At 40.5% G+C, this 25,241-nt stretch overlaps 1 protein-coding gene across 3 annotated transcripts; it reads right to left on the reverse strand.

Annotated features, from left to right (window-relative positions):
• Positions 1 to 15,263: 15,263 nt before the first annotated feature.
• Positions 15,264 to 23,920, reverse strand: P2RY1 (purinergic receptor P2Y1). Of its 3 annotated transcripts, XR_004002082.1 has the most exons (3): positions 22,465 to 23,920; positions 19,872 to 21,209; positions 15,264 to 16,724 (listed from the first exon to the last, which is right to left on the reverse strand). XR_004002082.1 is itself a non-coding variant. In XM_030576209.1 (2 exons), exon 2 carries the CDS (start codon positions 21,137 to 21,139, stop codon positions 20,048 to 20,050), a length of 1,092 nt encoding a protein of 363 aa, XP_030432069.1. In that variant the 5' UTR covers positions 21,140 to 21,209; positions 22,465 to 23,920; the 3' UTR covers positions 15,264 to 20,047. The 3 variants fall into 3 exon arrangements, 2 of the variants coding, with proteins under 2 accessions (XP_030432069.1, XP_030432070.1); XM_030576209.1 differs by having other exon boundaries at positions 15,264 to 21,209; XM_030576210.1 differs by having other exon boundaries at positions 15,264 to 21,189; positions 22,465 to 22,504.
• Between the last annotated feature and the right edge of the window lie 1,321 nt (positions 23,921 to 25,241).

Genomic DNA, 25,241 nt, shown 5'->3' on the forward strand with positions numbered 1-25,241 from the left:
TGGGTAAGTGAATCATCTCCCAGCTGAGGTTCATCCAAAACTCCGGGTGAGTAACTTTGCTGTAAAATGCTCAGGAGCCTGTTTCAAACAAAGCAAAGCAAGGGATGGCTGAACATAACAAAAAAGGGTGTTAAAAGAATTAGAGGATTACAAACTCACTTTCCCTTTCACTTCCTCCTTCCTTGGGGCATATTTTTAGAATTCAGCATGTGATCTACACTAAAACATTCACACAGCAACATCTAGTTTCACTAACTCCACAGTCAGGACATCATTCATGGGTCCACAAATTTGCAAAGCCACTAACCCAAAACCAGACCAGTACAGGGAAAGCTCAGTAGCAGCTGCAGAACAGCCATGTGCTAATAGATGCAGAGTGGGGATACCTGACTGTCCCTCAGACCTAGAGGCATATGGCTGATATATACAGCCCACTTACTTCAGCTGTGCCTTCATTTCTGAGATTTCACCAACAACTCATAATAAAAATGCAAAATATTTAAAATCTGCTCACTCTGTTAGCTATAGACAAGAGTATCTCAAGGGAGATCACCTTTTCTCTTTCCTGATTTTGACTGAAGACAGGCCTCTTATTCTAGGTTTCCTTAATGGGCTCATTAAGGCAATGGAGTACATCTGCCCTGAATAGCTGGCTGACTGACAAGCTTCAACTGCTTTCCATTAGATCTAGACAAGCTGGAGAGGGAGTATCATCTGCCCAAACGCACTTCAGGCATTCCAATAATAGGTGAGACCTAGCTAGTATTGGGAATACTCAATTTAAATCATTTTAATTCCCCAAGAGCAATAGGTGAATTCTGAAAAACCACAAGTGATCTGTATACATCCAGCTGTGGGGCCTGGTCAACTGGTCAGCCTGTAGCTTTTAATAAGAACAATTAGGTTTTTTTTATTGTTGAATATCAACAGAGTGTTTCTAGGATGATAGGATTCCCCCCACTAAGGCATAAAGGACTTGTACAATTTGTCACAGATAATTTATTTTCTCAGTTATGCATTTTGTTTCCAAAGGTTCTCGTCCCTTCATGGACTTTTCCTGGGCATGGTTCAAACTTGCAAGTGCCTATGTACAAGGCAGGGCAGAATTTCCTAACTGAACTTCCCCAGAATAGCCTAAATGTTAGTTTGTTCAGGTGGTAGTCTTAAGACCTTGATTCACTCTTTAATTCAAGACTATCTTTTTAACTATGTAGCTGTCATCTATCTCCCTCTCACTCCAAAGCAAGGGCCTCCATCCCAATACTCACTCTAGACAAAGGAATCATAGGCATCCTAGATTTACCTAGTCTATCTTCTGCCAGAGCAAGATTTTTCACTGTTTTCTGATGCTTTGTCCAAACTATCTTTTTAAAGGAATATTTCTCTGGGATGACAACTCTGTCTTTTAGTAGATTGCTAGTGAACTATACTCCCAGCTCCAAGGAGACCAAAGCAATTTCAATTCTAAACTGACTCCAAAAATGAGGTCTCCAGTGTGACAGCTGTAACAGTAGCATGACAAGTGTGATGAATTTCTTTGCTGGGCCTCTGCTTTCATTGGATTCTATTGAATTGAGGGGAATCTACCAGACCATCCTTTTTCCATTTAATTTTTCTTACCTAATAATTTGAGTCCATCAGTATAAATGTGCAATTAATACATCTTACACTAGTTTTCTAAATAACTTTATTATAGAGTTTGACTTTATATATAAAAACTTAATTATATTCTTTTCATCTAGCCATTTAAGTAATTATGTACTTTTCTGTAAACAGCTCTTTGAAACCTAAATGAAACAGATGCAGAGTTAAGATCTTTCTTGTGGGGTAATAAAGTACCAACATTAAAACTTATAACATTGAAAGCGCCACAAGATGTGGAGGAATAAAATGACCTAACTTGCAGTTGCCCTGTCTGTCAGTCTGTCTAGTCTAATCCACGATAGTTAGATATACATGATTTTGTCTTTAAAAAATCATAATTCAGTATAAGCACGGAAAGGATTAAGATCAACTAACTGGGTAAGTACAGCATGTTAATCTTTTTTTTAATTAAAAGAATTCACATTTGATTACTAATATACTTTATTGGAACAACTGACACATGCACCTCTTGTTTCATTATATTTTTGTATGCTTACTTGATGTTTCTTAAGAAACATCTATCATATCCTACTGGTTTTAATTAATTTCTATGTAGTGGCATTTCGTGATGTTTTACAACTTCAGTCAAACCTTTTTTTTTAAAATGAAAACATTAGACTCGAGCCTACTCCCATTGAGATCAAATAAGGTAGTACTTGGACAGTGAAAAGAATATCATCAATAGCAAAACCAGGAATAAAGATGCAAGCAGTACACTGAACATGACAGAGCAGAGGAGCTGTGATGCTTCTGGACATTCATATTCTTAACTATTTTCTCATCTTTATTTTACATTAATAGGAAAGGGATGAAAGAATAACAGAAGAGTAGCAAGCATCCATGCCTGACCTTGCATAAGAAGAACCCTGGAACACCAAATACTGCTAGAAAACTATAGCCCCTAACTAAATATTATGACTGTTTCTTTAGTATTTGTATTACCGTAGTCTAAGCTAGGGAGTCTGGGGATCCCAATCAAACACCCCATCGAGTCAGAGCTGTGTAAACAAGTAAAAGTAGGACAGTTCCTGCCCCAGGGAGTTTACAAGCTAGTTTTCTGACAGATGGCCTTATAATCTTTTCACTCCATTAAGGATACATGTATATTTCTATTTTGCTACAGTAAATATCGGTTGAGCTTGAGCACTAACTTCATACAGGTGTCTGTATGGAGTTTGGAACTATTATTGACCCACAAGGCAATAAAGTATTGTTACAGTGATAAACAAAAACTAATACAAATTAGTAAAGTAACAGTACTAAATAATAAAACATCTCGGTAGAACAAACAACAAATTCCAATGCACTTCCACTCAAGTGCACAAGTGCTCCTGGCCAACAAGTACCAGAGGGATGTTCTTTGAAATTCAGGAAGTACAAAATCCGCTGGTTCATATTGATCTGTTCTGACTTTATGAACTTCACCAACTTAGTGCAAGTTCTGCACTTGACATCATAAATGGATCAAGATGAATAGTCAGGCTTCTCAGTTCCATGTGGGAGAGACATAGCGTATTTATCATTGGAGCCATCGTCAGCCAAGAGACATACCCACCTTCCTGTTGGTACAAGGGAGGATGACTGTTTAGTAACAGAATCCCTCAGCAAATGCTGGAAGGGAAACTAAGTGGGCAAAGAAAGGAGAGAACTGTCATGAGACAGTTGATAATAGATATGGCAACAGACTAACATGGCAACAGAACAAGTGTGAAAAACAGAGTAGGTTCTTTTAAGGTGGTTACTTAGTGGTTACTGCCTTGCAGTTGTATAAGAAAAGAGATGAAAAGACATAACAGATATGCCAGGAGACTGCACACCAACCTAAAACATATGGACAGGCACTCAGGAGCTCAAGCCTTGTAACACATTGTATCTTAGGATGAAACTATCTTCATTTAAAAAGCTCCATTTGGTTCAGAACACAGCAGCCCATTTATACAGCAATACCCGCTACACAGAGTGTGCTACCCAAGGTGCCCTCTTCACTGGTTCCTCACTCAATAATATCTCAGATTCAAGGTTTTGTTCCTCATCTTCAATTCCTCCATGAGACTGGTTACCTCCAAATTATCTGATGGACCATCTCACTATAGGTGATTGTCACCTCTCATGACAACTGGGCTCCCTTGAACAATGCAGCAATCAAACTCAAAAGTGGCAGTCAAACTCAAAAGAGTGCATACAGGAGAGAGATTCCTTGGCAACTGGCTCTTGACTGTAAACTCACTCTCAGAAGAGACCAGGATGACCACAAACTTCAGCATCTTCTGAACAAAATGAACCCCCACACTTCTTTGACCTAACATTCCCACAAATCCCACCAAAATCACACATTTAAATAAAACCAGCTCCTGAGAGTAAGCGGCAAGGAGAAAGAAAGTTAGAGGGGGTTTCTTGTGTTCATCATAGTACATTTCCTAAAACTCTCATATTTTGATGGTGGTGAGGCCATTTAGGAGACTCTAGATAAGTAAATAATAGGATCTGATATAAAGCCTGCTAAAGAGAATGACAGTCTTTCCAAACCCTTTAAACTGTGTTTGGAGCCCTTGTCGGAGAGCAGTGGAGAACTGACTGATCACATTGTGCTAGACTCTGCTCCATGCTTCCATATGTTACGCCATAAGATAAAGACTACATTAAATATGTTTTGCACTATTGCTTTTCCATGGAAGTAATTGCTGTAGAAATAGTAACTAGAAACAAATATGTACTGAAACTAATTTATACAAAAGTCTACTATAAATCCAGAAACAATTTAGATAGAGCAGGGTATCCTCCAATCTGCAAATTCAAATGCTGTAAAAAGAATGAAACGGGCTATAAATAAATGTTTGCTATACTCATGAATTGATTAAATAGAACAACTGTAATTTTATGGCACCAATTAAAACTAGCACTTTGGTCAAGCTAGTGAAAACATGTATTTGCATAATTAAGCATAAGAAATAAGTATGCAATAACTTCAAGTTTTATAATACATTTGCATACCCTATATTATTCAGGCTGGGCTGCAGAATGAGGCACTTGGATTTTGTTAAAAAAAACAAAACACCATCACCAAGGTTCTACAAAGCCCACTATTAATAGAAAAATATGAAAAGTATTTAGTTTTGCATTTAAAGATTTCCTTGCTGAATAGGCACAAACACTATGAGGGAATTCTCATCTCCTACAGAGTTTTGCTTCGCCTTACAATGTAGTATTATTACTTTTGATGCTCCCACCACATCTTTTCTTGTAATGTGGATGCACTTTAGCCCTGCGTTGTTTAAGACTCAGCCATTGCAGCATTGTGCATGAGAAACAGAAAGTGAAAGGGACTAGTCAGTTGTCATCAACCAAACTGGATGAGGTGCACAAAGTTCACCTACATTATTATTATTATTAATATTACAGTAGGGCTTAAAGACTCCAATCAAATTGGGGCCCCTTTGTAGTAGGCATTGTAAAAATACAAAATAAGAGATCATCCCTGTATGGAAGAGTTACAATCTAACTAGACATGACAGGCAGACAGACAGACACGCACACAACAAATAAGCAGCTGGTAAAAGTTCAAAACTAATTTGTAAATAAAACTATTTCTCTGCAATTTCCCTTTGTGTCCCCCTCCGACTACCCCCTCACTCTCCTCCACACCTTTCCAGATGCCAAACTCTGCTCAGTCAGTACTTGCTCACTGTATCTTTCTTCTGCTCTTCTCCACCAGCACCCCAACAGAAATAGATTGATCATATGGAAGGGAACAAAAAATAAGCCAATCCAAGAAGCGATGGAAAGCAAAGTCAGCTGATGCTGCCCTCCTTGTGGAGGGAGTGGAGAAAAGAACTCCCCAGGGGGTGAGTATAGGGCCCACATCGTAAATGATGAAAAGTAAATTAGAATGTTTTCATTCTTTAAATTTTAATAATTGAAGTTATTAACTCAGGAAAGGAATTATTTAAAAAAAAATGTTTAACCACATTGGAAATCCTTTAAGGCCCCAAGAAGCTACAGGTTATTTTTATGGCTGCAGCCTTTGGCAGACACCCTGACAGTGAGACAGGTGAATTTCCGCATAGGGCTGTGGAATGCCAAATTGGATGTATCACAGCACCTACTTTCCAGGAAAGAATTCTATCAAACATGAACTCTTTGGGCTGGAAAACTATCATGACCTGCCTCAAAGTGAGCTCATAGACTTTAGGGTCAGAAGGGTCCAACATGATAATCTAGTCTGACCTTCTGCACAAAGCAGGCCACAGAACCCTACCCATCCACTTCTATAACAAACCTCTAACCTATGTCCGAGTTATTGAAGTCTTCAAATTGTGGTTTGAAGACCTCAAGCTGCAGAGAATTCACCAGCAAGTGACCCATGCCCTACGCTGCATAGGAAGGCGAAAAACCTCCAGGGCCTCTGCCAATCTGCCCGGGAGGAAAATTCCTTCCCGACCCCAGATATGGCGATCAGCTAAACCCTGAGCATGTGGGCAAGACTCACCAGCCAGCACTCAGGAAAGAATTCTCTGCAGTAACTCAGATCCCATCCCATCCAACATCCCATCACAGTCCACTGGGCATACTTATCTGCTGATAATCAAAGATCAATTGCTAAAATTAAGCTATCCCATCATACCATCCCCTCCATAAACTTATCAAGCTTAGTCTTAAAGCCAGATATGTCTTTTGCCCCCCCCCCACTACTCCCCTTGGAAGGCTGTTCCAGAACTTCACTCCTCTAATGGTTAGAACCTTCGTCTAATTTCAAGTTTAAACTTCCTAGTGTCCAGAAAAGGTGAGATGGGCAAAGGAGATGGTGTTGGAGTACAGATCAGGTTCAGGTGTGAGAGTGCAGCAGGGTTCAGCTGCACTCCGATAGCAGCAAAATTTCACAAGCTGTTTGCACAAGAGTTCAGTCCAAAATGTTGGAAGTCCTGTGAGATCTGCTATGTTTGTGGAGATCTGTCATCTTGAGACAAGATCTCAATTTGGTCACATCCATACACATAGCAGGAAATAGGCTTCTTCCAGGTCTGGCTCTATTATGGGTTGCCAGGCATCCAGTTTTTGACTAGAATGCACGATCGAAAAGGGACACTGGTGGCTCCAATCAGCACCACCGACTGAGCCGCTAAAAGTCGAGTTGGCAGTGCAGCAGGGCTAAGGCAGGCTCCATGTCTGTCCTGGCTCCACGCAGCTCCCAGAAGAGATCAGCATGTCCAGCTCCTAGGCGCAGGGATAGCCGCAGGGGCTCCATGAGCCTCCCCCACCCCAAGCACTGGCTCTGCAACCCCCATTGGCTGGGAACTGGGGCCAAGGGGAGCTGCAGAGGCAGTGCACAGAGCCCCGTGACTCTTCCACCAGGAGTCAGACATGCCGAATGCTTCTGGGAGCTGCCCCAGCCCCAGCCCCAGCCCCATCCACTGCAAACTCCTCTGCCCCATCCCGGATCCCCCTCCTGTACCCAAAACCCCTCTTCCCTGGCCCCACCCCTGAGCCCTCGCCCACCTCTCATGCCTCCAAACCCCTGCCCCAGCCTGGAGAAAGTGAGTGAGGGTAGGGGAGAGCAAGCGACGGAGAAAGGGGGTATGGAGTGAGCATGGGGTGGGGTCTCAAAGATGGGGCAGGGCCTCAGGGAAGGGGCGGGGCATGGGGTGAGGCAATGGTGTTCAGTTTTGTGCGATGAGAAAGTTGACAACTGTAGGATCCAACCAAGGATCAATATCAAAAGGCTAAATTTAGAGCTCAGGATTTGACTCAAACTCCTAATCTCCACAACATTCAGACTTGTCCTATATTGATAGGAACATCACTTGACATCCTATCACAGGCAGAGTCTTCTTTAGTTGACTGAACATCCATCAGCTGTGGAAGAAGTTCTATTTGTTTCCCATAATAGGAAGGTAAAAGTTAATGGATGACATAAAAATAATTCGCTCTAGCTAATTCCCAGGAAAGAGAGAGAGAGAGAACAGAGAACAATCCTGGATCAAAAATTCAGCATCTCGTCCACAAAATTAAGAATTAGAAGGTGGAGAGCCCCCTTCGATGCTCCAAAGATTAGGACTTCTCCTGACCCAGCAAGACAAGCTTTCTTTGCATGGTGGAAAGGTTGTTTCAAACCAGATACCTTCTCAAAATCACAAGACAGTTTGCTGTGCTAGCCTGTTACAAACTGTCTGTGCCTGCACAGAAGAATTACCATTTATACCCTTGGGTAGGAATTTGTGATGGTGAGTGAAAAAGAAGTGTATGTTTTGTGGCTACTGAACTGGGTTTATTGGTTTTGGTTTTGGCAGTCAGCCTCTGAGCTGAACATCATTGTTAGGGGCAGTGGGGGGAGAGGGGAGTACTGTTAGGAAATAAAACCAATTTGGGATCAGATTTTCAGTTGGGCACCAATAGCTGAGTAACTGCATCAATGCCTACAAAGTTACGTACGTGCACTTACTAACTTTGGTAAATCTGAGCCTTATTTCTATTTTATTTTCCCATTCTTATTTTTATCCTAGTTTCTCTCTCATTCATCCATCTTTCTTTCTGTCTGTTGCTATTAACGTAGTAACTAGTAATACAAGCTAAAAGTTCAGTACAGGTGAAGAGTGACAGTGTTATTTAGTTGACAAGTAGATCATTCACTTAAATAAGAGCTAAAAATACATGTGGCTGCTGCAAGTACCATATATGGCAAGTGTCATATGTAAACTGCTTTTCCTAAGACCTGAGCTGAGTGGATTTTTATCTCCTCTGCTCCACTTGATGGTCTCATTAAAACCTAAGGTATGTCTACACACCATTTTGGAGCAAGTTTCCCAGGCCACCTAGGCAGAACAGTGCTCTAAAACAGCTGTGTATATACACAGTAACTGGGAAGTTTCTGCTCAGGCAGGAGCTTGGGCTCTGAAGCGACCTCCTCCTCCTTCAGAGCCACAACTTCAAAGCACTGCCTATTCAGCTATTTTTAAAGAGCTAGCACAAGCTGCTAAGCCATGTCTGTCGACCCAAGCAGGGAGGCTTTGTCCTGCTCACTCACAGACCCCTAGGGGCCCAATCTGGTGAGTGCCAGCTGCAAGGTACAAAGTACCCTCTGTCATGTGACAATGGAAAACACTCTCAGAGTCAGTTTCTTATAACACTTGACATGGAATTTTATTAGAATAAGGAAAATAATAATATCCCTACCACTTCCCTCTGTGTGTCTTGCTGTGCTTGCAGATCTTCACCCTAGAACTTCTGCCTGCCTACTTTTTTTGAAAACAGTATACACATCTTGAAACTCTTAATTCCTACTGGGTTCAGAAAGAGCTGAAGGCTCTGAGCACCTCACAGAGTTAAGAGTTTATGGTCATCAAGGCAAAGCTTTGCAGGACTACAGAATCAGGCCCCAACTGTAAGGGATCCCTGCATGCAGGTTTTGGCAGCTAAGTAGAGAAGCTCATTTTAATTCTTTGTTTTTGTGTTTTAAAATGTCTTTATATGTAGACAAATCTACTTTAAATTTTCTATATTTTGTTATGGAGGAAATGCCAACCCTCCATTTGTACAATGTGTGCATGAGTAAATGACGGAACTATATGGGGACTGGAAAGAAAGAAACTGAATGCAGCCCATGAGCAGGATTTGGAGTATCTCTGCAGATGCTAGTCTAGTGTCGGGGCCCTAATAAGAGCTGTACCCCACCCCCAAAACTGGGGGCTGCAACTACTGGAGTTTTATAGCTCTAGAAACAATGGTTACACCCACTCATCCTCTAGCCTGGCTCCAAATCCCTCTCTGCACTGACCTATGCAGAAATGGCACAAGCCCTATGCTGCTATGCCCATGGCACAACTACCCCATCACTTAGCTGTGCAAGAGAACCTCTGCAAGTGTTCCACCACCTTGAGGTTTAAAGTAGAAACTACAAAGCCCTAAGAGCATTTTTCCTTACTTCAATCATTCTCATCACCCTCCTCTGACATTACCCTCCCCCCTCTAAGTCTGCACTATCCTGGTCTCTGAGAAGATATAGCAGAATTAGAGATACTTAAGATAACTAGATACTGAATCAGTGTTGTTAAATTCTATTTGTCTTCAAATACAAACTAATGTTTATTTCATAAGATGTAACTAGAAAATGAGCGTACTTGGTCAGCTTGACAAGTACAATCTTCCCTAGACATTTTTAAAGCAGTCTTCACTGATCATGGATTAAAAAACTGTGAAATTGTTTCAGCCTTCAATTACAGTGAGTAATTAACATTCTGCAATTTCAGTGCCACAATATCTTAAGAATATTTGACAAAGAGGCTGAAAAATATAACAGAGAGAAAGTGAAAATTAGTTTTGGTTGATAGCTCTAGAAAAGTCACGTCTTTTTCATTAATATATATAAGCAGCAACAAAATGCATCTGGGTTCCTGGTGGGAAAATCCTTCAGAGTACGTGTACTATTACATTGTTCAGTAGTAAGTTAGGCATATCATAATTCTACTGCATTGCATGATTTATAATAATAGGTGTGTTTCCCATCTTGCAAGCATTCTTATCCTTTAAACCGCCTGAGGTCATTTAGCAGAGACCAGTTTTAATGTAAGAAAATACATGATTTGTAAACAATATTCCTTAGCCATTTTATTGTTACTTTGACCAAGTGATATGTAAGAAAACATTATTAATGTTAAGGATGTAACATTATTTCCCTTAACAGTGACTACTGTAGATAATCTATTTAGTTCTCTCTATTAAAATAATACTCTATAAATGGTACATGTAACTAATTTAATTAAACACCTCCACCATTCCTCAATCCATATTTGTTTCTTCTACCCACCTGAGATAGCCTCTCTTAAACTAAGTGTTCAAGTTCATTGGGGCAGGGAGGCTTTTTCCATTCTAAATCTGCAGTGTGTGAAGTCACAAGCAGGTTAGAGACTCTAGGTATTACTGTAATACAAACAAAAAGATGGAATAAGGTAGTGGCAAGAGAGCTACATTAATGGACATCAAATAAGACAGAGAGCTTTTGAAAGTAGTAAAATGACACTTATATTAGAGAATCACAATACTCAGATGTAATATGGAATATTATGTAAAGCTAAAAAGATGGATGATTTGAAAGGAATAACAATGACATATAGAAAGATTACAGAGATAGAGTACCACATGTCCCCAGTCCAGATGACAGGCTATTGGCTAGAAAACTCAAGACTGACTGTCTTTTTGTTCTATTTGTACAGTGCCTAGCACAATGAGGTGCTGCTGCTATGGTAGTAGAAACAGATAATAGGAATAGTAAATACATTCTCTGAGTGTTTCACTCAAATACTGTAGCTTAAAACTTTCAAACAAAATCTGCCTGTTGAGAACTAATGTCAATTTTGTTTTTAAGACAGTAGATGGAATCTTGGCCCTATTGAAGTTAGTGGCAAAACTCCTAATTCCCCATGAATCCAATGGCTCCAAGATTTTGCTCTAGTTGGCCAGATTATAAGCATTGGAACCGAAAGAAGTTCAAAGAGGTAGCAGGTAAGTGACAGGTCATCAGGTTGGGCATTATTCAGGAGTATCATTAGTATCTTAAATTGCAGGCTCTTTGAGACAAGAACATGTTTTTGTTCCATGTTTGTACAGGGCCATGCCTCGGGCTCTAAGGTGCTACAATAATAGAAACAAATAATAACAACAGCTTGGGTTTGTAAGTGATATGATAGCCTGCAGCAGAGAAAAACTATTTGAAAGCAGGGCTGCTCCCTTTAAGCTAGTACTATTTCAGCAGCACTATAATAACACGCACTAGGAAACTTTAGTGAGCACCAGCAGAGTCTACACAGGCCAGTGAGTGCACAGCACAGGATGTGCTTTAGCATTCACACCCCTTCAGAGTGCATTGCTATACAGTGTAGACTAGTTCTTATTCAACACAAGGTATAATATAATTTCACCTTTGTTAGACAAAGTCAAACTTTAGCTGTGTCTGAACAAAAGGAGAGAGAGAGACAGACAGACAGACAGACATTGATATTGCAGGTCTTTGTAAAACAGAGGAGACCCAGAGAAGCAAGGCTTGTATGGAGTAGAGAGAAGTAGGAAAGGTAGTGGAGGAGAGATGGTGATATGAGGCCATTAAGAAGCATAGTTTTTATAATTTTACAATATTTTATTATGCTACTGTTTCTGTTTCCCCTCTTATTGGAATTTCACGTTCCTAAGTTTCAGGCTTATTGAACTCTAGATTTATCCAAACTGCATTTCTTTAATGGACACAATAATAAAAAAATATATACCACTAGATGAGCAACTTTTCTCCCCCACCCCTATTTGTAAATGTTTCTCTTAACTCCCACATCACCTGAATCTACATTTGGTATTGAAAAATTGGCTCACTTTTAAAAGGTGCTACTCAGGTCTGGAGGCAGGGAAGAAAAGAGTTACAAGTTTATTTACAAGTCACTAAATATGTTATAAAACACTATCAACTTACTTTAAATAATATGCTTTTCTAATAAAAACTGCACCACTTGTTTGCCTGAAGTTATAACATTATTACAGATAGATCAGTATTTATTACTATTATATAAAGCAAAGTTGGAAGTGTTTTACATCATATTTCTAAGGTTGCTTAAATATCCATATAATTGGAGATGCCCTGAACCATAGCATTCAGATCCAAATCTAAGTTCATACTCTAACTTCCTACAAATTCCAAAGCATTCAGATCAGAAATTTTGATCCGGGCTCATCTATGCATGCAGTATTGCAACAGTAACTACAATCTGTTGACTAGGATCCAATCTTGCAAATAACCATGTAAGTAAACTTTACTTGAGGAGTGGTTGAATTGAATTTAATGGGACTACTTGTCTGCTCCAGCTTATTTCAGAGGTCAAACCAGGCCATAATATCTCCAGGAGTCATGAGAGTGCCAAGAGGGTATACAGCTGTAACATTTTAAATACATAATATAAAGGGTTTTTGCATAATGCAGGAAGCTATATTATCTTGTGCTGCTGCCTCCCGATAATGAAAGTATGGGATGACATAGTAAGAACAAGAGCAAATCTTGAGTAGTCTACAATGTTATTAATACAGCAAGACATTTTTGTCATCGTGCATAGTTTTCCTCAAACGTTTAAAATATTTGAGTTCATTTTTAACATTTTAAGCTGCCTAAAAAAGCAATGTGTTGTCACTCAGCAGCAGAATCAGCATGCAATAGCCATCCACAAAAAGAAAAAGGAGCTAGAGAGATATTTTGGCCTTTGATCTAAATATACTGGGTGAGGTACTGTAGAGTGTCAGGTAAAGGTTGTGCACGTTTTATAATACTGGGAAGGATGCATACCTGAGGCTGAAAGGGAAAAGGTTAACAAAATGGAAAGAGAGAGAGAGAGAGAGAAATATGACAACAGTTATTGTGGTAAGTGAAAATTGAGGGCGATGAAGAGGTTTTGTACTGAATATACAGTGTATAAGACTGGCAGATATTCAAGCTATATTAGGCCAGATTCTGATCTCAATTACACTCATGTATTCTCAGCAGAATCTCACCCACTGAAGTATTTTCTTTATTAAAAAGTAGGTTACACCATTAAATGCTCTGTTGAATAAAATATTTTAACTGACAATCATGCAAAATAATTTATTCACTTGTCTTAAGTGTCAGCGGACCAGATAGGACCCTTTCAAGAACTTTCTGACTTTATATACTTTTGCAAATGATAATGATCCTCTCCCCCCCATAAGTGTGTACCTCTGTTTTAGGAATATCTTGTGAATTTTTAATTTATTGTAATAATATAGAAGGCAACAAAACAGCATTCATAATTTTATTGGGTTTTATTCAGTCTGAAGTTGATTGGTACAATGCCAGTAACTCTGGTGGCTGCATTGCAGTTCTGTTGTCACTAAAAATAGTTACAGTTTCTATCACCATGCCTTACACAAAAACTGCATGCAAATGACACAATGCTTTATAGAAAATAGACAATCACTTTATTCATGAGTTATGCACAACTATTTTTTTTAGTTACTATTGATTTAAATGAACTACAGAACCTGAGAAGCTTAAATATTGAGTAACACTGTCTCCATAGGCAAGTCAAATTAAATGGCAGCACTAATCACAAATTTTGGATACACTAAACAATATTAATCTCATAGAATTATAGAAAAATAAACAATTTTCACATATGCACTTGAAACACACTGTAGTCCAAATTCACAAAACATTAAGCATGTAAATCACATTTTATTCCTTCATATTAGTTTGAAATGATGATGCCAATACAATTTACACCCCAGACATAACATTTTGTAACAGATATAGATTAAGTGGTCAAATTCTCAATGGTGACCAAAACATCTAGAGTTAAAAATAATACAGCAAATGTAAGAGTGATAAAATGCTGCAAGTCAAGCTACTATACTGTAGTTAAAGATTTTTTAGTGGTTCTCATACAACTTTCTTGTGAGGGTCAAATTCTGCCCTTGAATATGCATGCAAGACTCCCATTAATTACATGTACAAGAAATCAGCTAAATGAACACCGGTTTGGGAATCAGAATCGTCCAAATTCTAATCCTGGCTCTGTTGCTGATTAACTATATAAGCAATTTGCTTCACCTCTCTGTGTCAGTTTGCCTGTGTATAAAATAGGAATAACGATACCTACCTACATTAGAGAGGACTTAACGTTTGTATATCACCACACTGAACATGTAAGCTATTATATGAATGTTAGGTATTATTAGTGCTAGAACTTCCAGATATATTTCTGGGCATTGTGCCCACATCGGTACTCAGAAGCCATACTCATGAGCATGAAATAAATGTCTAGAGAGAACTGCAGGTAGAATTTACCCCATGGGGAAGCATATAGACTATCCAGCAAACTTTACTCGAGGCAGAAAGTGGACATTATAATGCTTGGATATTAATGTGTATTAATTTACATTTCTGAAAAATGGGCAAGATGTTAGGACCACTTCCTTTGGCTGTGAGGAACACAGGAGACCAAATAAAAGACTAAAGCAATATGGGGCAAAAATGCCCCAGAAGCAGTGGGAGTAAGCCAAGCCAGGATAGCATGTTTTCCCCTTCTTCTGTGCCTGAGACCCAGAGGAACTCTACTCACTTTTGGGGATAGGCGGTGAATGAATAAAAGGAACAGCCATTTTACATAGCATGTGCCTCTCAGAATCCAGTGGAAATGCAGTGGACAAAAGGAGCAGGGGTTAATTCTCCACCCTGTGGTCTGCACTGTATCTTCTCCACAGAGGGGAAAAATAGCACAAGCTCAGATGGAATGACCAGTAGCAACCTCACTTCTTAAGAACCCACGCTGCCAGAAGGGAGGAGTGCTGACCCTTGGCAGAGCTGTGGTGTCCAGGTCCTGGGTCCCCTGCCTCCACTGTTCCCCCATTTTTCCTCATAAGGGAAGGATTCAGTGGCATCTTGGCTATAGGAAAATCCCTACCATGGGTTTAATGTTGCAATAGTGTAATGTGACCCTTATTAATAAATACAATAATAACAATATAAGGAGATATACCTATCTCATAGAACTGGAAGGGACCTCAAAAGGTCATGGAGTCCAGTCCCCTGCCTTCACTAACAGGACCAACTACTATCCCTTACAGTTTTTATTTTTTTGCCCTAGATCTCTAAATGGCCCCCTCAAGGACTGAACTCACAACCCTGGGTTTAGTTTAGCAGGCTAATGCTCAACCCATTGAGCTATAAGAAGATTCTTATTATATTGTTCTATAAAATAATAACTCAATCCCAAATTCTGTCCTCAAATGCACAAAGGAAGCTATCCCTAAATTCAATGGGCGTTACTCATGTGCATCCAGTGGCAAAATTTGGCACTTGGTGTCTTTAAAATTAAATTTTCATTAGGCTACTAATGCATAAACTGGACTCAAATCTGATAGTTTAAAAACAACGAATTTAAATACCCAAGATATCAAGCTATTGAAGTTTCCAAAGTTCCCACAGCCCATATACAGTAACTAGATTACAGTTGCTTCATTTTGTATTAGACATCCCTCCTGGAAGCACATGGGCATAAATGAGGCAAATTTGACCCTATGGTGCTACAAAATGCAAATATACCATGAACAGTCATTTGTTTCTGTATAGATCATTGTAGCTCTGTTTAGGTCAAATATTCATTTCTTTAAAAGGTAATTAAAAAAGAAAGTGTTTATCAAGAGCTTTTATGGATCTTTAAATAAATAAATATATATTTAGAAGACTACCAGCAAAGATGCCAAGAGAAAATAGTTGGCTCAAGGTTCAAGTCCAGCCTATCACACTAAAGAGTTAAGTCAGTACTGTTAGGAATACTTTGCGTAAGGAGGTGAGTACCTGAGTCCAGGTCCTAGTAAACAGGACTACAAAGCCCACTATTACCATTGTCACTAAATGGCATCAGTCTCAGCAGTGTCAGCAAAGGTCTGAATGGAAATGAAAACTGTATTCGCCTCACATACCTATAAGTGGTTCCACTAGGGTCAGCATGAGAGATGTGGTGAAAGGCAGTTTAGGGGATTTTCTCTGCTGATGCCGGTGCTGTTAATAGATGGAGGGGGGTCCGTTGGTCTCAAGGCCTGTCAGGCTGGTTACCTTTCACTACTATTAAATTTATTTTAATAAGATTACATCCCACATGGCAGTAGTCTTTACCAATATATTTGGCAAATTCCCCCAGGAGCTATGCCACACTGAGCAAGAAAACAATTTATTTCTGGTCCCATGACATCCAGCCCAGATCCTCCTCAGATGCGATTACCCAACACACACCATGCTGTGATGTTGCAGGTACAAAGTAGTCATGTTGGAGCACTGAGTTAGAGTCACTCTTGTTATCCTGTGCCATGATTTTGTAGTAGCTCTATCTAATCTGAGGCGCAGAACGTGTGCCAAATATAGTAATGTTAAAAAAAAAAAAGTGGGGACTTAACGTGAGATTCTGTGGACCAGTTCCATGTTCCAGCTGAACTCAGTGGTGGTTGTGGTTGTTGTGTCATCTCAGAATGGTGCATGTCAGGGACTCACATCAGAATAGGATGGAGATACTGGTTGTTGGTAGTTCTGAATGTCACAGGACCTGAAAGAAGGAAAAGAGAATAAGTTTTAAGATAAAAATGTACTTAATGCCCCTCCTAACTGCATCATGGAAACTTCCAGGGCATAACTGAGCTAAAGTTACTGGAACAAGGAGCCTTGCCTCTACAAGTCACCTTTAAAAAATAATCCTCATTACATGCAATATTACCACAATGGACCATAGTGAGATATTGGGTTGGTCTCTTAAGTGAGTATATGCAGGCAAGATGAGTCAAAATTAACTTTCCACTGCTGTGTGGAAGGCACAGAAACAGTCCATGTTTGGAAACCAGTGTACTTTAGGGAGAATGGTGTACCCCACAAAGAAGCAGAGCAGTGGGCATTCTGCCGCTTAAGAAGGGTAAATACTGCCTTTGAGTTTCCCATGGAGTTGTGCAGATCCTCCCTGCCCCTCATTATGAGCTGTACCTATGTCTTACAATTGTATCCCTACAATTTTGTTGCTGCTCTTGATTTTTAAGGTCTAATATACATTAATGAATAGCCAATAAAGGTTTAGCATAGTTTTGATACACATTTAAAAAAATAAAAGTGGGTCGATTATATATTTTTTAAAGTATCTAAATACAGACTTATCTGAATCTGAGGACTGACTATCTATTGAGTGTGTGTGTTTCATGGTTCAAAAAGTTCCCAATTAGTGCAACATTTTATTCCCTAATTGATGCAACATTTTATTCTCTAACTGAAGGAAAAAAGAAAAAGACCACAAAACTGTGAAATAACATGATTTTAAACCCATAAAAACCCATTCATTGCACAGTCTGCAAATCCATTCTGACACTATCCTTAATTCATCTGCCAAGCCCACCAGTTACACACCATGTACTGTGGGGTTGATTCTCATTCTCTGGCAGCATAAGGGAGCCTTAGGCTTTGTCCCCACTAGCACTTTTGTCAGCAAAATTTTTGTCAGTCAGGGGTGTGAAAATGGAGTAAGTTTCACAGACAAAAGTGCCTGTGTGGACAGAGCTATGTCGGTGGGAGAGCTCTCTCCCACCGGGCATAGAGTAGCTACACAGGAGACCTTACAGCAGCTCAGCTACAGCGATATAGCTGTGCCACCATAAGGCCTCTAAGGTAGACTTAGCCTTACAAATGAGAACCAAGGTCTGTACATTCAACAATGTTTTGTCACAAAGAGGAACACTAGCCTTGACTTTTTGCATTTGCTCTACATTTTCTTGGATTTATAGGATTAAATGAGATTTTTAGCATTACTGTAAAATATTATGCTTGATAAACAGTAGCTTAATTTAGGTGTAGACTGCACATCAACAGCAAATGGTAGTCCAAAATGTCTTGCAGCGCTGGATCTAAGAGTTTATTATAAAAGATGTTCTATTAAAGTACAATTACAACAATTCAAACACGCCATTCTATTTTTTCCATTAATGCTCAATTATGAAAATGAAAAACAGAATAATTTAAAATGTTATCAGACAACACTTCATATTTGTACTTAGTCTTCCAATAAATAAGTTAAATAAATAGTTTTTGCAGGTTAAGTAGTTTTGTATTTCTGAATGTAAGCTGTTTAACAATTTAGTCAAGAGACATTTAGAGCTATTCATTTTCTGCATGTAGTCAGTCCTTGGAAATTAATAAGCAAGATAGAAATAGTTTATTTTTATTCCTAGTATAAAGTTTGTGGGGACTGAGGATTTGTTAAAACCATTTACTGATTACATATCACACCATTTTGTGCACCAGATTCAATAATACTTTCAGACACATTTCAAACAATATCCATGTGAAATAAATAAGGTTCTCTTCCACACAGATTCTGTCTGTGCTCAACTCCTCACTGACTGATGCATTACACAATGTATTAGTCTGCCCAATTTTAGGTGACCATTTTACACATTTGCGTGAGACAAATTATGAAGGTACCCACTCCCCAGCATGAAATTATTGGCAGTGTATTGCAACATTTTGTTGATACAGTAATTCTTTATTCACAGTAAAAAAAAATGAAGTTTATCTTTTTTTTTTCCTGATTCCAACAAATATTGTTCTTTAACCCATTTTGATAAGAATTTGTCTGGGAAACAGCTTATGTTATCACACAAGATAAGAAAGAGAAAAATGCTTGTACCAAATGAAGGTTAAGATAATTCAAATATCTCTGGCTTTTATGTGGATAAAAATTGAAGTATTTTCAATAATAGAGTTTGTTACCCATAAGAGAATTCACACAAACTTCCAGCATCAGATGCTGAGTGTCAGAGCTGCAGTGAAGTGTTGGCCAAAATTTGTAACTCTAAAGAGCAAGCCTCTTCCAAATCTATAAATTTAGTTCTGCCATTTGCCCAAGCAGAGCCCATTCCTGCAGTCTTTATTCAGGTCCATTATTTGGTTCTTTCCACTGAAGACAATGAGGGTTTTACTTCAGCAACGACTAAAATATTGGATATTTAGATATACAGTGCCAATTTTTTGTACTCAGATTTATAGGTGATATCTACACTCAAAATGTACTGCGATTGTGCATGCATAGGTAGCTGCTTGCACAAAAAGCAAATTAGACATCAGTCTGTGTCGAAACATCCGGGTGAAATTCTGGCCCCTCTAAAATCAACAGCATTGACTTCAATATTGCCAAAATTTCTCCCTTAGTTTTCACGTACAATCACAATAATTTGTGACGGTCATAATACACATGAGCCTGGAACCTATCCTTATAGGAATCAAGCCTTCAGCGAAGATAGAACCAGAAAGGGCACTACTGAGCTATCAAAATATTATCATTTGCTCCAAAAGTAGAAGATACAGAAATCACAAGATCATGTTCAAGACTGCTGCAACATGATCTTAATGTAAACAATTTTTTACAGTGTAAGTGTAAAAGAAGAGGCTATGGATGGAAGTATGGACAGAGGCCCAGAAAAGAAGTTTATTTTTCTTGGAGATTTAATTTTTTTTAAATCTGTTATTATTAATGGAGAGAAAATAATTAATAACAGCAGCCCATTTGAAACTATTTTTTCCTCTATGGGATTTGCTTTGTCTTATTTTATCTGACACCAGTCAGGAAGATCTACTATTGTGAGCATTTTTTAAAAAGGTAAAAACAGAAATCTGATGTATTTTTGCCCCCCATTAAGATTTTTTTTTTTACACTTACTTTGCTTAAGTTCTCCTTAAACTCACAAAATGAGACACCCCCTGACACAAAAAGAGCAAGCTTGCTGGCCAGTTCAGTAGATTTTCCCCAAACAATCATGGCACTAGAGCATCTAACTGTGTTAAAAACGGAGAGTTTTGTTTTGTTTTTTGCAACTGCTTGCAAATCTTTTGCATTCACAAACTCGTGTCTCCATTCACTTTATATTCTGCTAAAATATTGAGAGTCACTTCCTCGCTTTTTGATTGCACATTGAGCTCACTTCTTCTAGACGCTTTTCTGGTTGCCCTTGAAAGTCTACTTCGAAAGGTATCACCTGCCAAAAAATACAGAATAGGATCTACACAGCTGTTGAGACTAGCTAACCCCCTTGTCACTTGGTAAGTGGCATATACTTTGTCATTGAAGGCACACATTTGTGGAGTCTGAAAATCCAGTCTGGCTCTTAGATTCAATGTCTTCATCACATGAAAGGGAAGATAAGACACGGCAAAGACCATCAACACAATAATAACCAGGTAAATTGATTTTCTCCTAAGAGGAGAATTGTCCAAATCCTTGTAAATCAAAGCTTTCACTATTAGTCCGTAACAACCAAGAATCAATATGAATGGGATGCAGAATATAAACACAGTGGTGCACATGCTGTAAATGAAGTAACTTCTCAGATAATCATCAGCTGTAGTATCATAACAGGTAATGGTTTTATTTTTCCTTAGCCCAGTTCCAGAGTAGAACAATATAGGAGAAATCCCAGCTACAACAATGATCCAAACAAGGGTACTGATGTAAACAGCATTCTTTTTCTTCAGTCTCCCAAGTGATTTCAAAGGATACACTACCCCTGTGTATCTGTGTACACTGATGCAAGTCAGAAACAAAATGCTGCCATACAGGTTCACGTGGAAGATGAACCTTTGCAGTTTGCACATGATATCTCCGAAGATCCAGTCAGTTTTATTAAAGTAATAAAAGATGAGAGCAGGGAGTGTCAAGACATACAAGAAATCAGCTAATGCCAGATTAAACATGTAAACTGAGATGCCACTCCAAGGCCTCATGTGGAAGACAAACATCCAGATTGCTACACTGTTGCCCAGGAATCCAGAGATAAAGACTAGAATGTAGACAGTGGGCAGGTAATAGAACTGGAAGCCGGTTTTGGTGAGGGAACATTTGGTAGTGGCATTTCCTGGAGTCCAGCCAGTGTTTGACAGAATGTTGCTTTCAGTCCCGTTCAAAACAGCTGAAAAGAGGACTTCAGTCATGATCTCTCCACTAAAGTCAGACAGGTCTGGGGGTAAAGCAGCAACTGTCTCTGTGGGGACAAGAAATCATCTAAAACGAAAAGGCAAAGAAAGACCCAGTTGGAACCTGGAATTTTTTGTTGTTGCTTTTATTCAAACATTGTCAGATGAAGAATCCATGTACACTTCTTCAATTTTATGCATCAATCATTCAATTATTTTTCTCTTTGCGGTTTAGGTTAGCACAGGGCATGAACTTTTTCTATTAAATATTTAAACCTGCCAAGTGTCACACTTGGACATGACACAGGCACCCTCCCTTACCCCCAGTGAAGACTGCCAGCATCCCTGATGGAATTTAACACATCCAGGTGGGCTGCTGGGAGTCAACAGATCCTTCTCCCTGCCACCAGGAGCTACCGTACAACAGGGGGGTCTTCAGGGAGCCAGGCCAACTCTCCTCTCCCTCCCTTGTTACTCTCCTTGCTAGATCCCAGCTGACATGAATCTGACATGAGCAAAGAGGAAACAATGAGGGTAAGGAGGAAGTAGCAGCTGCACCAGTGCCCCCAGGATAGGCATCAGGGGCTGTCAGTGTTGATGGGGAGACGATGGAATGGGGGTACAGACTGCGCTGGGAGTAGAAAGGAACAGGAACTGAAAGAGGGAAATGAAACAGGCAGGAGCCAAAGTAGGGGAAAGGGGGAGGAATACACACAAGGGAGGGCTTAGGCACCGGCAGAAGAGGGGCTGACTGTGGCAAGGGCGGAAAGGGAACAGGGGCTCCATAGAAGAGGGAGAGAAGGGGCCAAAAGGGGACAAGCTGAAGGAGGCTAATGGGGGGAAGAGAAGGGCAGCCTAGGGGAGGCTAAAGGGGGCAGTGGCGGAAGAGCGAGGCTGCTCCAGGTTCCCGCCCAAAGCAGTGATTTATATTGCCCCCGGCCCCTTGGGGGGAGCCTAGAGTCCCCCTCCAGGGACTCCTCTCCCCGGGCAATCTGCAGAGCTTCCGCTCTTCCATCCACCTCAGGCTTCGGGCTACCCCCAAACTCCCCCCTCCCCGGGACCGCTTTAGGCGACCCCCTGCCCCGCAGCTCCCTCCACCTGCACTGGCCGCCCGGCTACCCCCGGCTCCTTCTCCCTCCGCGGGGAGGGCGCAGAGTCCCGCTCCGGTCTCCGCGCACGAGGGAAGCCGGGGTGAGCTCGGGTCAGCCGCGCCAAACTTGTGGGCGCAGCTGGTGCCGCCTCGCGTGAGCGCGCCGGGGCAGGGCGAAGCAGCGGCCAACTTGCCCCGAGCGCCCGGGTCGCTCCCCGCCCCGGGCACCGCAGCGCTCGCTGGGCGACCCTACCTTCCCGGCAGCTCAGCGGGTCCGCGCCTCGGGGATCCGGCCGCCGCCGCCCTGCCGCCGCCCTGCCGCCGCCTGCTCGGCCGCTCCGGAAGGCAGGAGAAGGGGCGCCCGGGGGGCGGCATGTGCCTCTCCCTCCCCGCGCCGCCTGGGAGCGCAGGTCCCGCCGTGCCACCCTGAAGACGCGCCGCGGCGCTGCTCCGCACTAGGCGAGGGCGGCGGGAGCGGGAGGCGGGAGCGGGCTGAGGAGCAGAGTTCAGCCTCCTTAGGTGGTGGCAGAGCCGGGAGTGGCCGCCACCCACTCAGCCCCAGCCCAATCGCCGGCTCCGCTCCGGCCCCCTCCGCTCCAAGCCCGGGAACTGGGGACGGAGCGCAGCACGCAGCAGCGGCTCCGGGAGAAGCTGCTTTCTGACGGGCGCGTGAGCTCCGCTCCACCTACCCTCCCTGCTGACACCCAGAGCGCTTTTCGGGGCTGCGAGAGGGGCAGAGACTGGGGAGAGCAGGGAAGGACCCAGCAGTTATGGTTAGTTTCCTTGAACAGCTGGCTGGAGCTTTCCGACGTGGGAAGGGAGCGCACCAACCGCCTAGCGAAGTTCCTGACACCGAGAGAGTTGTTCTGCTACAAACAGCAGCCATCCCTACAGATACAGAGCCGCACATAGACGGAACCCCCGCGCAGTCACCTTTGCAGAGATAGTTACACGCAGAGACACCGCCCCCCCCCCCAGCCCATCTTTACTAACATCTACGTTAATAGTAAACCGCATTTTTGGCATGAACATGTGTCATTTTATCACAGCTCTATTTAATGCGATTACACACATGCATAACTTCAGCCATAGACAGACTCACACACACTAACACCCTCACAGGCACTGACAGGTAGATCACTGACACCCATTCACACACACTAATACTCATTTACATACCCATAGCACAGAACTACTCAGACAGGTGGGAACACAACACCCTCTCTCAGGAGGCAGATGTAGAGAGAACATATGCAGACAACGGCTCCCTGTTAAACAAATGGGGTTTGTTTGTTTTTTTGGTCCTTTAAATTTGACTTTGTTCATGCCTTGGTTTGGCAGTCAGGGAAAGATTCAGATTCATTCTTACCAGATCTGTGACTCTTCTAAGACCCGGAGACTTCTAAAAATCTCTTTATTCATTTTAAAAGATTTGTGATTTTTGTCTTCAGTGAAACTTTTGAAGTATTAGTCTACAATGGAAATGCCTGGAAAAAAATAATTTACAGGTACCGATTGTAAACAAAACACAGTATCAGCAGTCCTAGAAGTAAATGGTATATTGGTCTCTAGTTTAACTTTGTGCAGCAAGCACTTAATTTACTTTTCCAAAGTATTTTCTAGGTCAGAATGTTATTTTGTTTCCTTAACAAAACAGAATGAACTGGTTTCAGCCATTTGATGTCTTTCTCCTGTGTTAGTAAACTGTGTGATGTGATACATACTACAGTCACATCCCTGCTAACTTGAAATACAGCCATAGTTTAGCATTATTACTGTTTCTTGCATTATTTATGTATACAATTTTCAAACGTGAAAGTCTCTCTAAATTACATAACTAATTTATTGGGAAAGCTTAGTAGGGAAACCTTCCAAATGCTCTGTGTCTCCAGGAATACACAAATGAATGCAGAGAGGTATTTTAAATTGATCACCTATTAGGGTAAGTCACACAAAAATATAGTTTTAAGCAATGTTTTGTTTCTCAATGATAGAACTTTTTGCTTTTTATACATTTTGGTGGGTTGTTTTGTTTTTTATTATTATTATTATTATTTTGGTTTCTCTTTTGCAACATTTCAGTAGCTACAGACTTACTACATTAAAGCTTCCCCCCCCATTTTATCCCAAATAAGGGAACATCTAAATAGTATATACCATAAAAATATAGTCTTATCTTACAAAATTGTTCATTGGTGTCCTCTCATTTAAAACGTTAGCAAAAATCCCTTCATAACCACAGTGTTCCCACAAGAGAATCTACCCACAATATTATAATATATATTTATATATATAAAAACCACCATGCTGGTTTAGGAATGAGATTACTGCTTTCATAAGAGGATAAAATAAACTGTTCAATCTTGTAGTTGAACAAAGACTTGGATTGTTGCTTTAGGGGGAAAACAATGCAATGCTATTAGCATGCTAAAAGTCTTTTAAAATTGCCTATTTATTGTTTTACTATTAGTGATTTCATTAGTCACATTAGTGATAAATGTTTTGTAATAAATATCAATCTATCTAGCACTGTAAATTTACAGCATTTTAGTGGTTAGAGTCAGTTATAGTTTAGTTAGGTAGATGCCGTACAAGCCTTCCTGCACACATCAACCAAAACAGACGTCATGCCTGACAACAATTTCCCTCTTTTCAAGTCTAGATCAACTGTGAATCATACCAAACAGTTGTAGTTTAGTAATATCAGCAAATATACTGTGAGAACTAAAATCCATTGTCATGTGTTACCTAAGCAGCGTTTAAGTTCTGAATTCTAAAGGTGAAAGGCATTAACTGTGCATTAACTCAGTGTCCCGTAACCCCCAATTAAAAGAAAATGTTTTAAAAATTCTTACCCATAACTGAAATACTATAAGGACTTCAGCTATGCTCTGAGCCTGCATCACTGACAAACTGCCAGTGTAATGAATAGTCTTGAAGACTGAAATACATCAACATTTTATTTAATAAATTTAAAAAAACCTAAATATAATGGAATTGAAGTACATATACTGGAAATACAATTATTAA

Source organism: Gopherus evgoodei, chromosome 9 (genome assembly GCF_007399415.2).
Source record: "Gopherus evgoodei ecotype Sinaloan lineage chromosome 9, rGopEvg1_v1.p, whole genome shotgun sequence".
Lineage (NCBI taxonomy): Eukaryota > Metazoa > Chordata > Testudines > Testudinidae > Gopherus > Gopherus evgoodei.